We start from the raw sequence: 18,813 nt of genomic DNA on the forward strand, positions 1-18,813 counted from the left end.
AGCCGAGTTTACCTTCCCTTCACCTCTGAGAGAGACAGCCTAGCCAGCTTTAGTCCGCTCGCGTCTTGATGACTTTGCTCTGCTGCTGTAAAAGCTATGCTGACTTGAAAATCAAGGCTAGTTGTTCGAAGATAAAATCCAGATATCAATTTATGTTCCATAGATGTCCATGGAACATAACGTTTTAAACATCGGGCACATACTATAGATATCTATATAGATTTGTCCAAACAACATTACGAATACATAACACGGATAGGCCAAGTGCCATCCAGGTCACGTTGCTGTTACATCGTAGGGGTATCGTAGCTGGACATATGTGACCTGCAATTTATTTATTTATTTATTTATTTATTTATTTATTTATTTATTTATTTATTTATTTATTTATTTATTTATTTCAAGCGTACTACCATGCAGCCCATGGTAAGAGGCCTTAGGCAGTAGTGGTTACAAGACATGTACAGAAAATAACATTATAGCAACATATCGAAACAAGGCCCGATGTTTGACGGGCTCACCATAGGCATGCAAAGGTCTGTATAGAACATCTAGAGGATATTTTCCAGTTTAGACTTGCGAGCTGCGCTTGCAGGTGCCACAGTAGATGTACTATCAGATTTATCATAAGGACAGATTTATCATAAATGTTCGCAGCAGACGCTGCATCACGGAGAGACCACACAGCGCGACCAGACACATGGCGTGCACACATTAGAGTGCACACATTTTTTTTATTGATATGATATAAGGAGATGTTGGCGCGCAATTTAAGGCGCCGGCTACTTCTTATCTCTTGGATGGTTCCGTCATACATCATTCAGGGTTCACGGTTACATATCAAATAATCTTTTCACACAAGCACACCTATGTCTCCACACCTATGTAGTTGAAAGTCTCAAAAGTACAAACGATACTGTCGCCTAATAACACTTAGCACACTATGTCTCCACACCTATGTAGTCGAAAGTCTGAAAAGTACAAACGATCTGTGCACACATTAGAGTGCACACACCTGCGACAAGGAAGCGCAGCGTATGCTTAATCTCCTGGACCTCCTGCCTTGCACACTGAGCATATTGAGTTAACGAAAGCCTTAAGAGTAAATTGGATCAGAAAACAGGCAGAGGGATGTAGACATACGAGATGCAGACATGATAGCTTCGAACTATGATATCAACCGATGAAAAACCATAATTCTCTCTTAGGTAAGCTGGGGAAAAAGAAAAGGGGGGGGGCCTATTTTGAGGGTGAGAACTATCCACCTGTGGTGAAAAAACATATGATGCTTTCGGATTAAAAGTATTTTTGTCATGTTGTTACAACATGCATTACACGTCACGTGTTCGGCAGCGCGACGCCATAGCAACGTGCTACTACGTGTTGGAAAAACAATTGTCTAAAATTTAAGACGAGCCTTCGCTGCCTAACCTGAGCCTATGGTTCCGCCTTTCGTTTCGGCAAAACTTAGGTACCGCATTCAATGTGAATGGCATTTCATGCGCAATAAACTCGGGGAGTTTAGAGTTTTCAAAAACATAGTCCAATAAAAATAATCCTCAATAACATTAATTAACAGCCTCCCCCCCTCAACCAATGCTGTATCTTATATAAATATTCAAGTAAACTGAAAATGCAGCCAACCGATATGACAGTACATAACCATGACGTCAGTACGTAATGTCTATAAGGAGTCTGATTCTAAAGCATTATAGACGTCAAAGAGACATCGACTACTTGATATTTGCAAAATGCGTGTTAATAGGACATCCCATAGATGTTGTTACGAGACGTGGCCGAATGGATCATACCTGGTTGCTGAAAGTCTATCGGTGGTTCACTGTAATTACCTTTGGCTGAGCAGTGATCTCGGGATCACCCATAAACTTTGCCTAGGTTTCATCCCGAAATCAGTGACACAAAGGCCAGTATGTAGGGAGAAAACAGTTCTTTTGAACAAGCGAAACCGTTTGACGTTAAGTAAGTAAGCGAGCCTAATTGGCTAGCGCATCTACGCAAATTGTGTTTGATTTGGAAAGCGTACATGTAACCTTTATTTTCTTAAGTTGTCACGGCTGGTGAAGAAGGCCAGGCTACCAGCGCGGGGCCACGGCTACCTGGAATAGGGTGGCCGCCCACATCCGGGCATCAAAAGCTTGGTCTCCGAAAATAAAATTTATTCACTCACTCACTCATGGGCTACAGATATTCATAAGCCGGGATGCAGCATCTGCGGCAATAAATCACAGAGAAATGGACAAATGGTCGCCGAAGTGGCACTTACAAATTCAGGAGTTCTCACAGGAATGCTTCCAAGCAATTTCACACAAGCTACCGTATTCGCTCAACCATTATTTGCAGCTTTTGTTCAAGTATCTCTTCAGGGTTTGTAGCAATCGCAACGCATCATGTGGTAGTACCACTTTATCGAACTCGATGTGTGACGTTTAACCTGCATATCCTATCACAATGTAATAAAAAGAACTGTAAAAAATCTTAGGTGAGAACATGATGAGATTGCGTAGACAACAGGACGTAAAACAGCAGACTTAGGGAAGAAAATTAGACTGTTAGAAATAGGGGACTGTGTAACACTAGCAACGCCTTTGCGGGCTGCGTGACAGTGCCCACAGAAACAGTTCGTGTGTGCGTGCGCGCGTGTGTGTAGGTTTCTTTTCTTTTTTTCATTTCTTATTGTTCTCTCTCTCATCTATCGCATCCCCTTGCCCCTCCCCCGGTACAGGGTAGCCAACCGGCGATAATCTCTAGTTAACCTCCCTGCCTTTCTTCTGTCTTTCTCTCTTTCTCTCAGATTCGAATTGAATAATATTCAAGAAAAACAACCCCCGAACATCTAATCGAGTCTCGACCTGTTCCTTATTTTCAGAACAAAGTGAAATACTAATTCGGATGCACAAAATATGTCGAATCACTGGCCATCGTTGGTTACCGCCATGAGAGATACCGCATTTCCAGCAGTTTCGACACCACGCAGCGTCTTCTCGAGCAATAGAATATATATACTCTGTTGAAACCTCGCACCATTACAACTTCCCGGACACCAAAGCACCAGCTGGAACCGAACAACTACCTAGCCCGCTATCAAGCCCTTAAGTATACGGTTTGCGAGGAGTCCGCCCGAAGTAGGCTTATTTACGTTATCTGATAGACTCATAGTAACTATGCACCCAGTCAACTGAGGTGCCTAATGTGATGGCAGTTATATGGACACTCCAGGCAAATTTTCGCCACCGCCGTGATGCTGCCTATATACCTAGACATTTGTCACCCACTGCTTATCTACTCCGCATACGCAAGGTATACGGAAGATTCTATAATATCCAACCGCCAAAGTTGCTCAAGGGGGATTACGCTTACCTGACTGCAATTTCCTCAAAACTTTTTTAGCGTTGCAGAGCACAAGAAGTAATTAGATATTTCATTCACAGCCCATGCCCTTTAGCTTAGATCTCAGTACTTTAAAATTGCAAAACAGCATTAGTGCTCAACATATGAAAGTTATGTAATTTCCCTGCCGCCGCTTTTTACGGGCAGCGCAGTGGCGCCTGTGGGATGCCATTAAACAGGCACCCATATACACGGCGCGTTGTAGCTTTTAAGGGCACCAAAAATGTTGGCCCACCTGCGTACAGTTAGACCACGGTCCAAGGAGTCGAAGCGTAGCGCTAAACCTTGCTATCGCGGTGAGTGCATGCTTCGCCCTTCGAGCGAAAACGCCTTCAGTTACCCGGTGCTCCGCTGAAACAGTAACGAAGACAGAAACTAAACAAGGGAACAGCGCGTCACATAGCAGCACTGTACACATTCTTTGAAGGGGGCGCAAACGTGGGCAGAGTGGCCGCATCTTGTCCAAATAGAAACAGCGAATTCGTGCACATCGGCTGCCTCTAATCTCGCCATTCTTAATGAATTATTTGAAAGTACCTGAGTTGCAATTACCTGCCTCATGCGCTCGCTTCTATAGAAGGCGGTGCCTCTGCGCGGCAAGCGTGTTTCGCATGCGGGATCGAGAGCAGTTGCACAAGAATTGGTGTCTCTCTCTTTTTCTCGCTCTTAACTTCCCGTGAGTTTATGACTGTATTGCGCTTTGTGTTACACTGGCGAGCGAACATAAAGGAACAAAACGTGCACGTACGTGGCGCGATCTAATGGGCGAACATAAAGGAACATAAACATTGTTTCTTTATGTTCATTCATTAGTTCTAGCCCCGTTCATTGCTTCCCATGGGTGTGATTGTCTCTTATATTCGAAAAGACACGAACATTCGACAACATCAAATAGTCTAATCTTGAATCGAATGCGAATCGAACAGAAGGGCTCTTCTGCTCGTACTAGAATAATCTCACATCGCTAAGGAAAACTACAGTCATTCGCCTTTGTATCTATATAAAGTGCAGTCGCAAATCTGGCGTCCCCTGCGTGATCACGGCATTCTGCGAAGGTAGGTCCAAAAGCATTGGCGAGGCTGTATTTATAGTAACGTCAGAGGGGAAGCCTATGGACGAATAAATAGAATAGGACTCCGCAGCCAGTATCGACGCAGTCAGGTAAGGGCGCCCCAAAGTAGAAACACTTATGACGTCACAGGCGAGGGACGTTGGCCAGCTGTCCGGCATTCGCTTCTCGTCCATAGCGTGAGCGCAGAAACCGGGTCATCGTCTGGGGCGATCTTGTGCGGCGGGATCAATGGAATCAGGGCATCCACCGCTCGGCAATGTACCTGCGCTCTATACACGCGGGCTCGACAGGCGAACGCGACGTCATTCTCGTCGTTCATCATAATTTATTAACCTTTAGATCAACGATATGGAACATTCCGCGAGCACGCTTTCCCGCGCGTTACTGAAAGAAGGCCGTGCTCTCGCTAGAAACAGTGTTAAAAGCATGCCAGGCCTGTGACTGGGTAAGTCTCTCCACATACCGTTCAACTATATCGGTCAAAGCTGAGATAGGCGTTTCGAAAGCTTAGCTGGACGTTGCGGAGTACGCGAGGCGGCAGAAATGGCGTCGCCAGTCCGCGGCTACATTATTTAAAATTTTACACGATGTCCGCCATCTTCGTCGTCAGACGAGGTGTGTGGAGAAGCGCACTCGCGTGTTCCGCGTATCGTCCGCCACAAGTCATCTGCAGCATTACCGTAGGTACGGGGCGTAGACAGGCAATATCCTTGCGCAACGGAATATAGTTCCGCGCGTAGCTGCCTGATTAATAGTGGCATCAGAGGCGCATTCCTGCCGTCGGCGTCACCGTGAGGTTCCGCATAAAGTTCAAGGGCTACAAAAATCGTCGCCGCATGCCGTACGCCTCGTATGCTGCATGCGCGAGTGAAAGCGTGTGAAGGCGAGTCGGCGATCTCGGCTCAATCTCGCGCAGGCAACGGACAAAAATGGGGGGAAGCACGCCGCCTTCCGTCGAGCGCAAGGCTTAGGGGGGGGCGTTGTACTTCGGGCGGGCCCTGGCGGCCTCGCGTGCCCGGCCGTGAAAGCCACCTGCGACGGATACAGAGTCCGCGCTGCACAGTTTTTGCGACTTAAGGTTCACGTTGATGCGAGGGGTGGGAGCGCGCCGCCTTCCGTCGCGCGCAAGGCTTCGGGGGAGGGTAGGGAAGGGGGGCGCGTTCTACTCCGTGCGACCCGGGCGGCCTCGCGCGCCCGGCCGTGAAAGTCATCTGCGACGGATACAGAGTCCGCGCTGCACGGCTTTTGCGACTTAAGGTTCGCGTTGATGCGAGGGGCGGGAGCGCGCCGCCTTCCGTCGCGCGCAAGGCTTCGGGGGAGGGTAGGGAAGGGGGGCGCGTTCTACTCCGTGCGACCCGGGCGGCCTCGCGCGCCCGGCCGTGAAAGTCATCTGCGACGAATACAGAGTCCACGCTGCACGGTTTTTGCGACTTAAGGTTCGCGTTGATGAGAGGGGTGGGAGCGCGCCGCCTTCCGTCGCGCGCAAGGCTTCGGGGGAGGGTAGGGAAGGGGGGCGCGTTCTACTCCGTGCGACCCGGGCGGCCTCGCGCGCCCGGCCGTGAAAGTCATCTGCGACGGATACAGAGTCCGCGCTGCACGGCTTTTGCGACTTAAGGTTCGCGTTGATGCGAGGGGCGGGAGCGCGCCGCCTTCCGTCGCGCGCATGGCTTCGGGGGAGGGTAGGGAAGGGGGGCGCGTTCTACTCCGTGCGACCCGGACGGCCTCGCGCGCCCGGCCGTGAAAGTCATCTGCGACGGATACAGAGTCCGCGCTGCACGGCTTTTGCGACTTAAGGTTCGCGTTGATGAGAGGGGTGGGAGCGCGCCGCCTTCCGTCGCGCGCAAGGCTTCGGGGGAGGGTAGGGAAGGGGGGCGCGTTCTACTCCGTGCGACTCGGGCGGCCTCGCGCGCCCGGCCGTGCAAGTCATCTGCGACGAATACAGAGTCCGCGCTGCACGGTTTTTGCGACTTAAGGTTCGCGTTGATGCGAGGGGTGGGAGCGCGCCGCCTTCCGTCGCGCGCAAGGCTTCGGGGGAGGGTAGGGAAGGGGGGCGCGTTCTACTCCATGCGACCCGGGCGGCCTCGCGCGCCCGGCCGTGAAAGTCATCTGCGACGGAATACAGAGTCCGCGCTGCACGGTTTTTGCGACTTAAGGTTCGCGTTGATGCGAGCGGCTGCACGAAGGTAGATTTGCTCGCTGCTTCCGCTGCCGAGATCCCTCACCAGCATTCTGACAGCGAGTTTCTGCGGTCATCAAGTGAGGTGCGTTCATGTTTGCTGGTGCTCGCGTGACACCATGCTTGTTAATTTAATTAGTTTGCATATGTTTACAAGTTTATACGGCCGATAACACTACTAGTATAGCTAGCTGTTCGCTAATTCGCCATGTTAATCGATGCTTCGGTTCTTGGGCGAAACTGCGACTTTTTTTCTAGGTAAATGACACGTTTATTGCCTCAATCATTCAACCATTGTCCCAAGTACAGAGGCGCGACTTTTTGGCCCAGTTAAAAGTTCAATTTCTTACTTAAATCGCGAACAGCATGCTCGATCCTATCATTACACATCATGGTCTTTTCATTTCCAACAACATCTCACGACACATTCTAGGCGGTTGTCTTTTGACACCGTATTTCGGCCCTCCAGCTGTGCGAGAAAAACCGACTTAACTCCCCAATATCCACAGTTCCGCATCAGGGAAATTCGAACCAAAGCCTTAACTTCACTGCAGCGTATCTAAAGCGTAACTATGTGTTTCACATTGTCTCTCGGCGCTTAAATCAGCACTTCGGGGCATCAAACTCAGCGTAGCATTTGCGATACGTTGGACACCACGGGGTTAATTTTTTGAAATGGTACGTTCTATTCTCGTTCTTTCTTTTCTTTCTTTTTTTTTTTTTTTGAGGATCAATGCACCCTCCCCCGCTGCGGTCGTCGCGAACCCCAGATGACGGCGAGGGAGAAGGGTGCCGATATATTCGAGAAAATACGGTATTTAGGAAGCAGCTGCTCCGCGAAGGCCGTGCGCGGCAGAAATGCGAAAGCCGGAAAGAAAGAAAGAAAGAAAGAAAGAAAGAAAGAAAGAAAGAAAGAAAGAAAGAAAGAAGTGTGGACGGAGCGAAAGAGTTGAAGGTGGGGCGTGGTTCATTCGGGACCACCATCGTTCAGCAGGTGGCTTATGAGCGCGACGGTCGATATCGCAGCCAGTGGAGCGCGTGGTCTCATCTCCGCCCCTCACCCCCGCCGAAGGGGAGAGGGAGCGGTTAAAGCGTCAATCTGCGCCGCGCCGATACTCTCCCGGAGATCGACGATCCGTGACCACAGACCCCGCGGTCATTTTGCCGTCGACGCCCCCTGGTGGTTCTGCTAAACGACCATCGTACTCCTTCTTTCCCTTCGCCTCTTCTTCACCTGACCCACCCCGAACCGCTTACGGTGCCATCTTCTGATCAAAAAGGCGAGAGCGCTCGGCGGATTGCGATGCCCCCGTATAAGTTATTACCTGCGGCCTCTCTTCGGCGTTCGGAGTTTTGACTCCGTCGTACTGTGTGGTAGAAACGCACTGAACTGTTAAATACGTTTGTATGGGGTCGGTGTTCTGAAGGAATCGCCGTCAGATTAATTGCCGAGTTTCTCGTTCAACAGCCTGCCCACTTATCCGTGCATTGCATCAAATAGCGACGCAGTAGACATATGCGGAAGATGTATGATTATACGGAAGACCGCTGGAACAGCCCTACGTCCTGCAATGTACTACGCATTCCTCAATCATTGCAACAACGACAGAGAGAGAGAGAGAGAAAGTCAAAGAAAAGGCTACGGTTGGTTACCCTGTACAGGGGGAGGGGCAATGGCATGCGATATGTGAGAGAGAGAAAATGACAAAAAACGAGAAACAACAAAAATATCAATGGTGATTTAGCGGTAAGTGCAAGAGAAATGTGTGAGCTTCATGTGGCACCTGCTTGAGGTCCCGCATCCATGATTCAAAAGCCTCGTTCTCCCCATTGCATAGTGTTGTTCAAAAGCTCACCCAACACAGCTCACCTGCCTGTACGAGTACACCACCAGTTAGAATATATATATATATATATATATATATATATATATATATATAGTCCCTCCGAATGCCAGCACAGTAACATAATTCATTCAATTATTCATAGCGCAATTTCAATACAAACAAACGCAGCAACTTCAAAACAAAGGCTAGTGGAAGGGCTACGCTCAGATATAGGCTCGCACATGTGCGCGAACGCCGTGTATTGAAGACACTCATCTGCAAAAACTAAAAAAAATTAATCAAAGGTCCCTTTTAAGTATGCAGTAGAGCCGGGTCGATTGGTAGAATTCTACGTGCTAAACACAGTCTGCAGAGCGTTAAACTACGATGCATCAACGCGTAAACCAAACACGTACTCAGTAAGGGGGTGGGGGGCCTTCCCCCCCTCCGCAATTAAATGGCATACTCCCCTCCCCCCCCCGCCCACCACCACCACTCCTCACCCATATTCCTAAAACGCTGCCAAATCAATCTTGAGACTTGACAGTTATTCGGTGGTCAACATTGGGCTGCTGTTACAGTGTTTTTATGGCCGAGGCGTGGAAGCGATCGCCGATCGGGTCAAGGGAAAGGTCACTGAACTGAGGGCGTGAAACCAGCTCGATATTCCCCCAGCTAAAAACGGCGGAATGTTTTCGCCTTTCTCATTATTTCGATGTTAGTTTCGAAATGTCAAGGTGCTGCCGCCGGAAAGGTCCCACTGATATCTTTTCAACGATCTACGTTTCACAGCCATCCCAAAAGATTGCAAATTTTCATTCAAACCCTTCAATAACCGTTGAACCCATAAGCAACAGTATTGTCACCCGTTACCTCGCCTGCTTTTTTTTTTTCTAATTGCCCAGCACTTCTCGTGCAAAATTGGCAGCGGGAGGAAAGAGTCGCAAGAAGTTGAAAAATTAAGCGAGCTACTAAGAGAGAGAGAGCTGAGGCAACAGCCAAACGAGAAGGAAAAGCAAAAATTAACAAATTTAACCGTTGTTAGCGAAGATTTTTATGCTTGAAAATCCTTTTATTTAATAAGGAAGTAGAGAAAACACCACCGCAAGTGGAGAATAGTCGCCTGTATTTTGAATGACGCTTCTACAGTTATCATTCGAGCCGCCTGACATAGCCACTTTTCTGCTGTACTTACGTGGACGTTTTTCAAACTTTCCGCGGTGGGCGCAGTGCGTCTAGGACCGCAGCGTCCTGCGTTATACGCGGTTGTACGGGACTGGCGGCCACACTTCATTACGCAACTTCCCAGATAACAGTACGAGTCGGTTTTGGCCCATAACTTGGTAGAGCAGTAAACGAGGGATGCAAAAGAAGTGTGATTGTTCCGCAAATATATCTTTCTCGATAATTCTTCCAGAGCTAATTACAAGAACACTACCGGAAATCTTCATTTGTATGCTTTCGTTTGTTTACTCGTTCGTGGCTGTGTCATTTCTGCGTTTCTTTCCTGCGAGAGTCAATTTGGTGTGCTTCCTGATTTGCCAAGTAAAGGACACGTGTATATTAGAGGAGTACTTGTGGGATACGCCTTATTTCATTTCCTTTTGCGGGTTTACGCACCTTTAGAGCAAACGGTGGCAATTATTAACATTTCTACTAGTAAAAGTACATTCGCCCCCTCATTTGCATAGGAAAGTTACTTAGGAGGTTGCCCTCCCCCCCCCCCCTCCCAGAAAGAAATCCTGGGTACATGCCTAACATTACCTGCAATGAACCTCCACGACCACCATCTGAACACCCTTCTGCAGCTCTTCGAACGTGGACAGACGACAAATAAGAAAGGAAATTAAATACACTTGACCTCCCCGCTGATGTCGCCGGTCGGCTTACACTCAACTATCTTTCCTCGTCTTCGTATTCACGATATTCACGACTCCACTTCGCCAAGTTCTCGTGGATTGCAATGGTCACTCTGACAACCTCGGTGACCTTGCAGGCCGATTTTCGTAATAGAGAGTCGCTTGAGAAACACCCCTGCAAAATTTAATTAGTGATGATAACGACAAAACTTTATTGGTTTCTGGGGATGATATAGTCCAGGGACGTTTTCCTGGCGCAGCTCCCGCGCCAGCTGGACGTGTGCCGAGAGATGACTTTGGTCTTCTGGAGACGTGGCTTGGACCAGCTAGGCCGGGCCAATCGGGATCCGCAGCTGTGAACGGGGTTGGTTAGTTATTGGCGAAGGTGCGGCCGGATCTGGGGTTAGCTGGTTGAGGCATGTACGGAGCAGAATAACCGCCGAGGTTCTTTACTCAAAAGCACGGCATTACAAACGGGCGCACGTCAAATCAAATCTGTCGAGCTCAAAGGCAGTGAGTGCACCAGTGGTCATTCACTTCAGTCGAGGAGGGCTGCTGTATCAACCGGGTAGGAGGGAATGAGTCTTGGCGCGTTTGTGAACTGTCCGAGATTTGTGCGATAGACGCCAGCGTGTGCACACATTCGGTACGTGCGCTTGGAGTGCCAAGAAGGATACGTCCTTGTTCATAAAGATGAACCTCATTTCGTGCTGGCTATGAATAGCGCATGAAAATACCTGAGAATCACGCGAGAACCCAGAGAATGTCTCTGGTGTCCGAGATCGGCGTCGATGAAGGGGTAGACCACGGAAGCGCACGCACTGTAGCGGCCAGCCTCACTCGGAAGGATAGGATAAGAAGGATGACGGTAATTTGAAGGTAAACGTCACGCCATTTAACTTAGGAGCATACAGTGAACCTGTTATTCCGCAGTCGCCAACACTTGTAAAAATAATATCGCCCCCAATACGAAAAAAAAAAAACGGGGACACTCGCGGACGCACTGCGTCAGTGTCCTTGTGCGGAGTCATTCCTGCAATGCATTTACGATAGAACACGTTTACTGCACATTTGCTATATACGTATTGTATTTCCTATATACCATACGTAGTAGACTGTTCTGGACGCAAGAAGCATCATTGACGCCCACTGGAGTATTGCATTTTCGCCGGTCATCCTGCTTTCTTTTCTGTCTTGAATCTTTTTACTAGAACGGGTAGTAAACGATAAACGTATAAATATTCCAGTGGAGCACGCCACTTTTCTTACAATAGAAACATCACTCTATGCCACAGCAGATCATTTTAGAAACAACTTCTATCACAGTCACTTCCGAGGCAAACTCCATCGCTCTATAGTCGCCCAAAAGGTACTATAAGCAGTAAAAATATAAAGTGAGAAACCGCAAGAAACTCACCGCTCTGCATCTTCCCGGTGCTGGTGCTGATGCCGGTCGCGATCCCGGGTTGGCGTCGTCCAAGATGGCGCTGCACGCCTTGTCACGGCTGTAACTGGTGCAGTTTCGCGGAAGGACTCCCAGGAAAGGCCGCGGTCGCAGCCGATGCTCACAGGCCAACATGGCGGCCACGTCGGTGACGAGTCTCAGGCCGCAGGACACAACACCCGCCGGGTATCGCAGTGACAGACGCCGCCGATGGCCCACGCTCTCGTTCGAACCCGAGCCGGTACCCGACGTCGAAATACTAGCACTCAGAAAAGTGTCTACCGGACGGCGAAGAGAGAGAGTCCTTTGGCAACGCCTTTCGTTTTCGCCTTCTGGAATATCCTTCCAGCGTCGAGACCCTGACCCCTTCGATTGCGTCGCAGGCGGCTCTTGAGCGACAGGCGTACCGGCGTCACCGGTCAAGCTTGTCGTTCCAAGTTCAGCTGTCTTCTGCTGACAACGAGATGAAGACCTCCTGGTTCTGCGAGAACTCTTTTTACGCCTAGGCGCTGTAGGCGCCGTCGCCTCTTCGTTCTCTCGGTTCAGTTCACTGTGCGATACCGTTAGTGCCGCTTCGGGCACCGGAAGTCCAGCGCTCACTGCATGGGAACAGGATGGCGGTTGGCTCCGCAGTTCTTGCGGCACCTGCAGAGTCTGACTGACCTGCTGCACCGACGCTACCGACTTTCGCTCTCCGACTGTCGGTTCTGGCTCGTCGCCTCTTGCGTCGGACGCTGATTTGGGCCTTCTTTGGCTGCGGCGCACGGACCCGCGCCGAGACGATTGTCTTCGGCGCCGTTTCTTCTCTCCCGGACAGGACTGCTTCCTCGGTGGACGGACAGGCGATCCCGGCGGCGTCGTTGAGGTTAGCGAGCAGCTGCCACGGCGCCGTCCGTCGTCCCCAGCAAGCTGGGTTGCCTCCCGTCGATGACCGCGGTGCAGTATTCTCGGAGATTCCGTCGCCGCGCGATTAATGCAGGGTCCCTCCTTGCCTTCGAAACCCGGCGCTCTTGAGGCCTTTGTTGAGGTTCGCGCATCGCGCGCGTCGCTAGTTAGAGGCGGATCAGAGAAGCCAGTGGCTGACGGCTGTGAAGGCAGAATCTCCTTGCGTCGGCGCCCCTGTTTCTTGTGGGCTGCGTCGTCCAGCTTACCTGTCGTCAGACAACAGGAGAAGAAAGCTTGTCCTTCGGAGAGCTCGGCGTTGCCGCAGCTGCGGCGTGGCAACGGCAGAAATAATGCAGGAGCTGATTCGACGAACGTGGCGAAACCAGCGAAGCGCCACCACCTCTCTGCTACCGTACTTTCTTCAGCTGGAGTTGAGCTTCACTTTAATCACCAGTGCAACGTGCGCTGAAATGAAGCTCCTACCGCAGACCACCCCACTGTAGAAGAAAGGTTCGGAAGTTCTATAGCTATGTTGCAAGGAGCTTCCTCGCAGGAGCCTTGTTTGGAGCGGCTGATTCTACGGTGTTTACTCAGTTCTAGATTGAACTCACTTTTTTTGCCACCATAGGATGAAGAATCGATGCCTAAAGACCGCACTAAGGTGATTCACTCAAAAATATTGCGCACCCAAGGACTTCAAAATGCTTACAGCTCAGTTAATGTCACAACGACACAGGCCCCCCTCGATGCCAACACGAGCGTCCTCCTCTCAGTCAGTTGACGCAAGGCACTAGATGACGCGGAGATTGACGAAAATACACTGCGCAACTAAAAAATTGGGAAACGCTCACGACTTGACGTAACAGCATAGAAACGCGGGTACTCTAGATGTCAACACGAGCGTCCTCCCTCAGTCATTCGACACGAGGCACTTGGAGATCGACGAAAACATACTGCGCAACTGAAAACTGAAAGCTGACGTAATAGACCAACGTCACGGGCGCTCTAGGTATGAACGCGAGTGTACGTACTAGCTCAAGTCAGCTGACGCGAGATCCTCGACGACGAACAACGAGCGATACCAAACACACACACACAAAAAGCGGCAGACTGGCAAACGCCCGTCTGTCGCCTTGATGCGTTCGGACAGGAGACGCTCCGCACGGGTCCGGCGAAACGGGGGGGAAACAAAAAATGCGAGAACCCCTCTCACGTGATGGGTCGCGGAAGACGACGCGCAGATATCGTGGCAGACAGTGTTGTGGCGTCCCTTCGAAGCTTGTCGCAAAACGAAGCAAGCCCGAGACGGAGTCGGGAGCGAACGCGCCTGCATTGGTCGGGCATCGAAGGTCGCGAGCAGCGATATACCGAGAATGCCAGAGGAGCTCCTCCGAACAGCCGCCCACCCCGCGCTGCCGTCGTCGTATCTTCCAAGGAAGGCGCCGCCGCGGAAACGGAAACCACTGCCGACGACCGAGCTCTCTCGCGGCTGATAAAACGTGCGTGACGTTGAGGCCGAGGATGTATGTATGTACGTACGCCCCGCGCAGGGGGGAACGGATGTGTGTTGCGGTTCGCTTCGCCACTCGGAGGCCAGATGATCTGCACGCGCGCATTTTGCGTGTTTATAGTTGATCACGTGAGATCGGGAGTAGAATCCAGAGCCGGGAGCGTCGTTCGCAGAGGCAGGCCACGGAGTTGGAACTTTTCAGGAGGCGAATCACAGCGCTCTTTCCGGCATCCCAATTCCGTGGAATCCCTACGCCAAGATATCCCTAGAATAACTCTGCAAAAATCCCTAGTTCTAATCTAATATCTAGCTGTGTACATTTAGGGCTATTTTTAACGAGTCGACAGACTGCTTTTAATGACGGGCTTAACAATGACGGTGCGTACGGCGTGAAAAACATGGACAAAAGCTGTAAAACTCAAAGCACGTGCTATGAAGCGAGAAGAATGGGGATAACGAGGGGCCTGATTTTTATTTGTCGCAATCATGCAAGCTGACAGATAATGAAGGCAGTGCTACGTATTTGTAGTCGAAGCACGTGACAATCATCTGAAACTCAACTCTTTTCATGCTGCAAAAGTCAGTTCGATTCAACTCAAATTTGTCCAGCTTTCTATCGATGCTTTCTGCTCACGTGCCTCAAGTGCGGCCGTTTATTCAGTACCTGTAATTTCTTAAGACGACATGTGTTAACATATGTCAGTGACCCTTTGATGTAAAGACCGGCGAAAAGGAGTGACATCCACTCAATACTTACAGAACCTTCTGATGCACCATCGTCAATAATGAAATCTACGTACACCGGATGTTTATTCATTTTCTTCCTGAGCAGTGCACTACACCGGTGCAGTGCGCCTCTCACGAGCCACTTTATCGCAATAATTTAATGACAAAACACTTTAACTCAACTCAAAAACCTTCGATCAGGCTATATATACGGCTTGCATTCCACTGTACTCACACTATTCTCAATGTACTCACACTGTACTCACACTATCATATGAAATTAGTTTTATCCTTACGACGGGTGAGAAATATACTTGTAGAATACCGTGAACAACAATGTTTGACAAAATACAGAATCAATATTGGAGTCCGTCACCCTATTTTCGCCTCCAGTTTAGCTGCCATTTTCATTTGCCCAATTGCAGGGGCCGTATTTTGTAATGATCCCACCTTGATTTCTTATCATATCCATCGCGCCAAGTGGCTGATGCCGACGAAGATGATAGCGTCTCAGCTAACCAAGAAGGGCGAAATAGAGAGAATAGAAATGTACAATTACAAAATATGATCTAACGTGTACGAATTTCTCGTTCGAAATTGCCGTGAATACGTTTTATATATCCCTAGATAGATCCACAAGGACGTTAAATCCCTAAATTGGTGTCAAAAGCCCTAGGTCTAGTAGTAAATATCTAGATTTGGCATCACTGATCCCAATAAAGTCACGGTATCTTTGCATGTTTGGATGTTTGTATCTAACCGTTTTCCCGCCTACCTTGGTCACTGAGTAGTCCATGATCGAATGGTTAGCGCATCGGGCTGCTGCGCTAAGGTAACAAGGCTCAAAACCAAGCCATTGGACCAACTTGTGTCACTGAGTATGTGCTCTTCGACATCTTCACTCTTCGACATCGCTACGGCTACAACTGCCATCTAGCCTTTCCCGCGGCGAAGCAACCTTGCTGTACCGCTTGTGGCTGGGAGTAGCGTTCACGAACTCATACTCCCATCGTTTGGGAATGACCGAGAGCCCGATGTGCGATTCCTGTGGGTGCGAGGAGCACCTATTGTTTACCTGCCCCCGCTACGATGTACAACGCCTCTCTCTGCGGGAAACGTTACACCGACTGGACTTAAGACCGTTCACCGAGTCAAAGATACTCGGACCGTGGCCACACCCGTCACTGGCACGAAAAGCGAATCATGCATTAGTGCAATACTTGAAGTGCATCGGCTTAAGAGACCGTTTATAGTTTCCCTGTGCATAGTGTCCCACCCACACGCACTCAGTGCTCACTTTCTCCCCTTTTCCTCTTCCTATACCCCTTTCCCCCACCCCCAGTGTAGGGTAGCAAACCGGATGCTCTTCTGGTTGACCTCCCTGCCTTTCCTGTCCTTGCTTTCTCTCTCTCTCTCTTTTCGACATCGACTTGGACTAAACTTCTACAGGCTTGCCTCCGATTTTTTCTTTCAATAATTGGCTTTTCTATAAATTTTATTTGGGATGGCATACGCTTCCCCTATTCATTTATTTTGATTGGTTTACCCCTGCCATACCTACATGGTGGTGCGGGCTTCCCCACTTTATTTTTCTTTCTTTTTCTTTTATGGGGACACACAAAGCTATGGAGCACTGGGTACGTGCCTGTCGGTCTGTGCTGGTCCTTAGTGAACCTTTTCGATGCCAACTTGGCTCACTGCATAGGTGCAAGAGGCGTGTGCATCGCCTCAATGAATATATTGACCCCAGTTTGCCTAGGTACGTGCGAGTGGAAATGTGCCGCTATACAATGACGAGAAATATCCTTGAAGTTTCTGCGATGCTGAGCGGATTGGATCCCACATAAAAAGGTTCCTCGAGGACAGCAACCCGACGCATTAGCAGGCTGCGCCATCAATGCACTGGGTATGTGCTGCTCTTCAATGAACCTCTCGCCATCTTGTGCCACTGAACTTTAGTCACTGAGTGTGTGCCACGGAGTGTGCGGAAAGCGAGGTAACGATTCCCAGCGTTCGCAGGAGGCCGGCGCGTCTCGCATCTGGTCTCGGAGGCCACACGCGCACTTCTAGACAGTGCCGTTAGATGGCGCCTCGGCGTTCGCGAGCACCGACGCGCAGTGCATTTCAGATGTCATGCGCTGGCTTTGTGGCGGCAGCGGTAGGTGCCGCGGAGTATCCTTAGGGAAGCGCGGAAGCAGAGCCCCGCGTCCCCAGTACACGCCTCATACATATAACTTGTTTCGACAGTGGCAATACGTTGCGTCACTATATTGATTCGATGCTAACGCATTACGGTCCACAGTCATCACGAGATGGGTTCTGTCGCAACTTTTTTTGCGAACAGAAGAGAGAGAGAGAGAGAACAACTTTATTGAAAAGTGCGACGTGGATCCGAACCGACTTCGAACGACGTCGGCAAATCCAACCTGTCCACTGGGTTCCGCCGGTCTCAGTGCGATCGTCTGCTAAAAGATCCAACCGAATCACGATTGCCGCAACGTCTATACTTGGTGTATGTGTATTTTATTGTATTTGTTTTTTTGTTTATGGAAACATGTTTCCGCAGTCTGGATAATCAGCACTCGCCTACCGCCGATGATGCTTACGTTACGCGTAGGCTATAGCGCATTCACCGAGATCGTGACTGGCGAGTGAACGAGCCCAGCTGAGAAACTCTGTCGAAGGAAATAAGCTGTCAGTTCCGCTTGGCGCTGCACCGATTTAAAATATGGCACTCCTGCTTTCGTGTGGTGTGTGATGTGGTGAATGAACCGTGTGGAACTTCGGATTGTGAACCACGGCGTGTTTCGTGTGGTCTCAGGTGACTCAAGTTTAACGGGCGAGCTCTGCGCTGTGTCCAGTGGCAAAGATAATTTTCGAAAGCGAAACACACTAGTAGCCAAACAATAGGCTACTCATCCATGCCGTCCATTTCAGCTGACAGTGCGCTATTCAATTTGGCATGTGAATCCAGTTCAGCACGAGTTCACAGTACTCCCTCACTCACTTCTTTCAAGTGCATGCGTCTTATCGGCTAGTTGGGGATAAATTGCTCGTGCAGCACTCAAGAACGCTGACGTACTGAAGGACACACACAACGCAGTCATGTTTTGGTCAGTGTGTCCTCATACTTGAGCACTGGAGAAAGAAATGATCTGTTTGCAATATGTGCACCGTCTGCAATGCATAAGAGGACCTGCATCATGCAAGACGTATGGGTGCAGCCGAGTATACGAGGAATGCTTCGATGCCTTCTTCAGAAGCAGCACATACTGAGTCAATGAAACTGTAATTGGCTTTTGATATCTTTTTTTGCTTTGTTTATGGAAAGAGCAGATGGTGTGAGTGCATTGCGGGGAAGGTGAAAAGGTGTCATCAGGGCTTTGTGCAGTCGGCTTGCTTAAGCTGCCCAAATCTCTTCAGCTTCCACTAAAATGTTTCTCGCTGTGATACCATAAATTGCAGTCAGGAAAAAGATCAACTCAAAACCAAGTTCCTAATACATTGCCATGCCTGCATTGCCAAAAAGCTTTGCCACCGTCCTTGCAGTTTGTGCATTTTGGTACGCTACACACCGTCATTCCGGAGTACAAGTGTCAAAATGATGCGTTTCGTATCACTTTACCAAAGTGATTAACTTAATATCTTCGAATAGCGTACCTGCCACGCGGAACCGATTGGTGCGACACACGCACGACGGTCCGCTAATTGCAATTTCGATGGCACCACCCGCCGCCGTTGCTAGATAATAGTGTTGGGCTGCTGAGCACGAGGTCGCAGGATTGAATTCCAGCCACGGCGGCCACGTTTCGATGGTTGCGAAATGGGAAAACGCCCGTGCACGTCTATTTAGGTGCACGTTAAAGAACCCCAGGTGGCCGAAATCTATCTAGAGTCCTCCACTACG

The 18,813-nt window shown here is 49.7% G+C and overlaps 1 protein-coding gene across 2 annotated transcripts in view; it reads right to left on the reverse strand.

Moving 5' to 3' along the window:
- LOC142557061 (uncharacterized) overlaps positions 1-14,088 on the reverse strand; it is a 169,913-nt gene extending 155,825 nt beyond the window's left edge. The window contains exon 1 of one of the 2 annotated variants that reach the window (XM_075668627.1): positions 11,759-14,088. In XM_075668627.1, the coding sequence (XP_075524742.1) occupies positions 11,759-11,920 (162 nt within the window). In that variant the 5' untranslated portion in view covers positions 11,921-14,088. The remainder of the gene's footprint in view (positions 1-11,758) is intronic. The other variant, XM_075668626.1, reaches the window with a different exon arrangement.
- Between the last annotated feature and the right edge of the window lie 4,725 nt (positions 14,089-18,813).

This window comes from Dermacentor variabilis, chromosome 9 (assembly GCF_050947875.1).
Source record: "Dermacentor variabilis isolate Ectoservices chromosome 9, ASM5094787v1, whole genome shotgun sequence".
Taxonomy (NCBI): Eukaryota; Metazoa; Arthropoda; class Arachnida; order Ixodida; family Ixodidae; genus Dermacentor; species Dermacentor variabilis.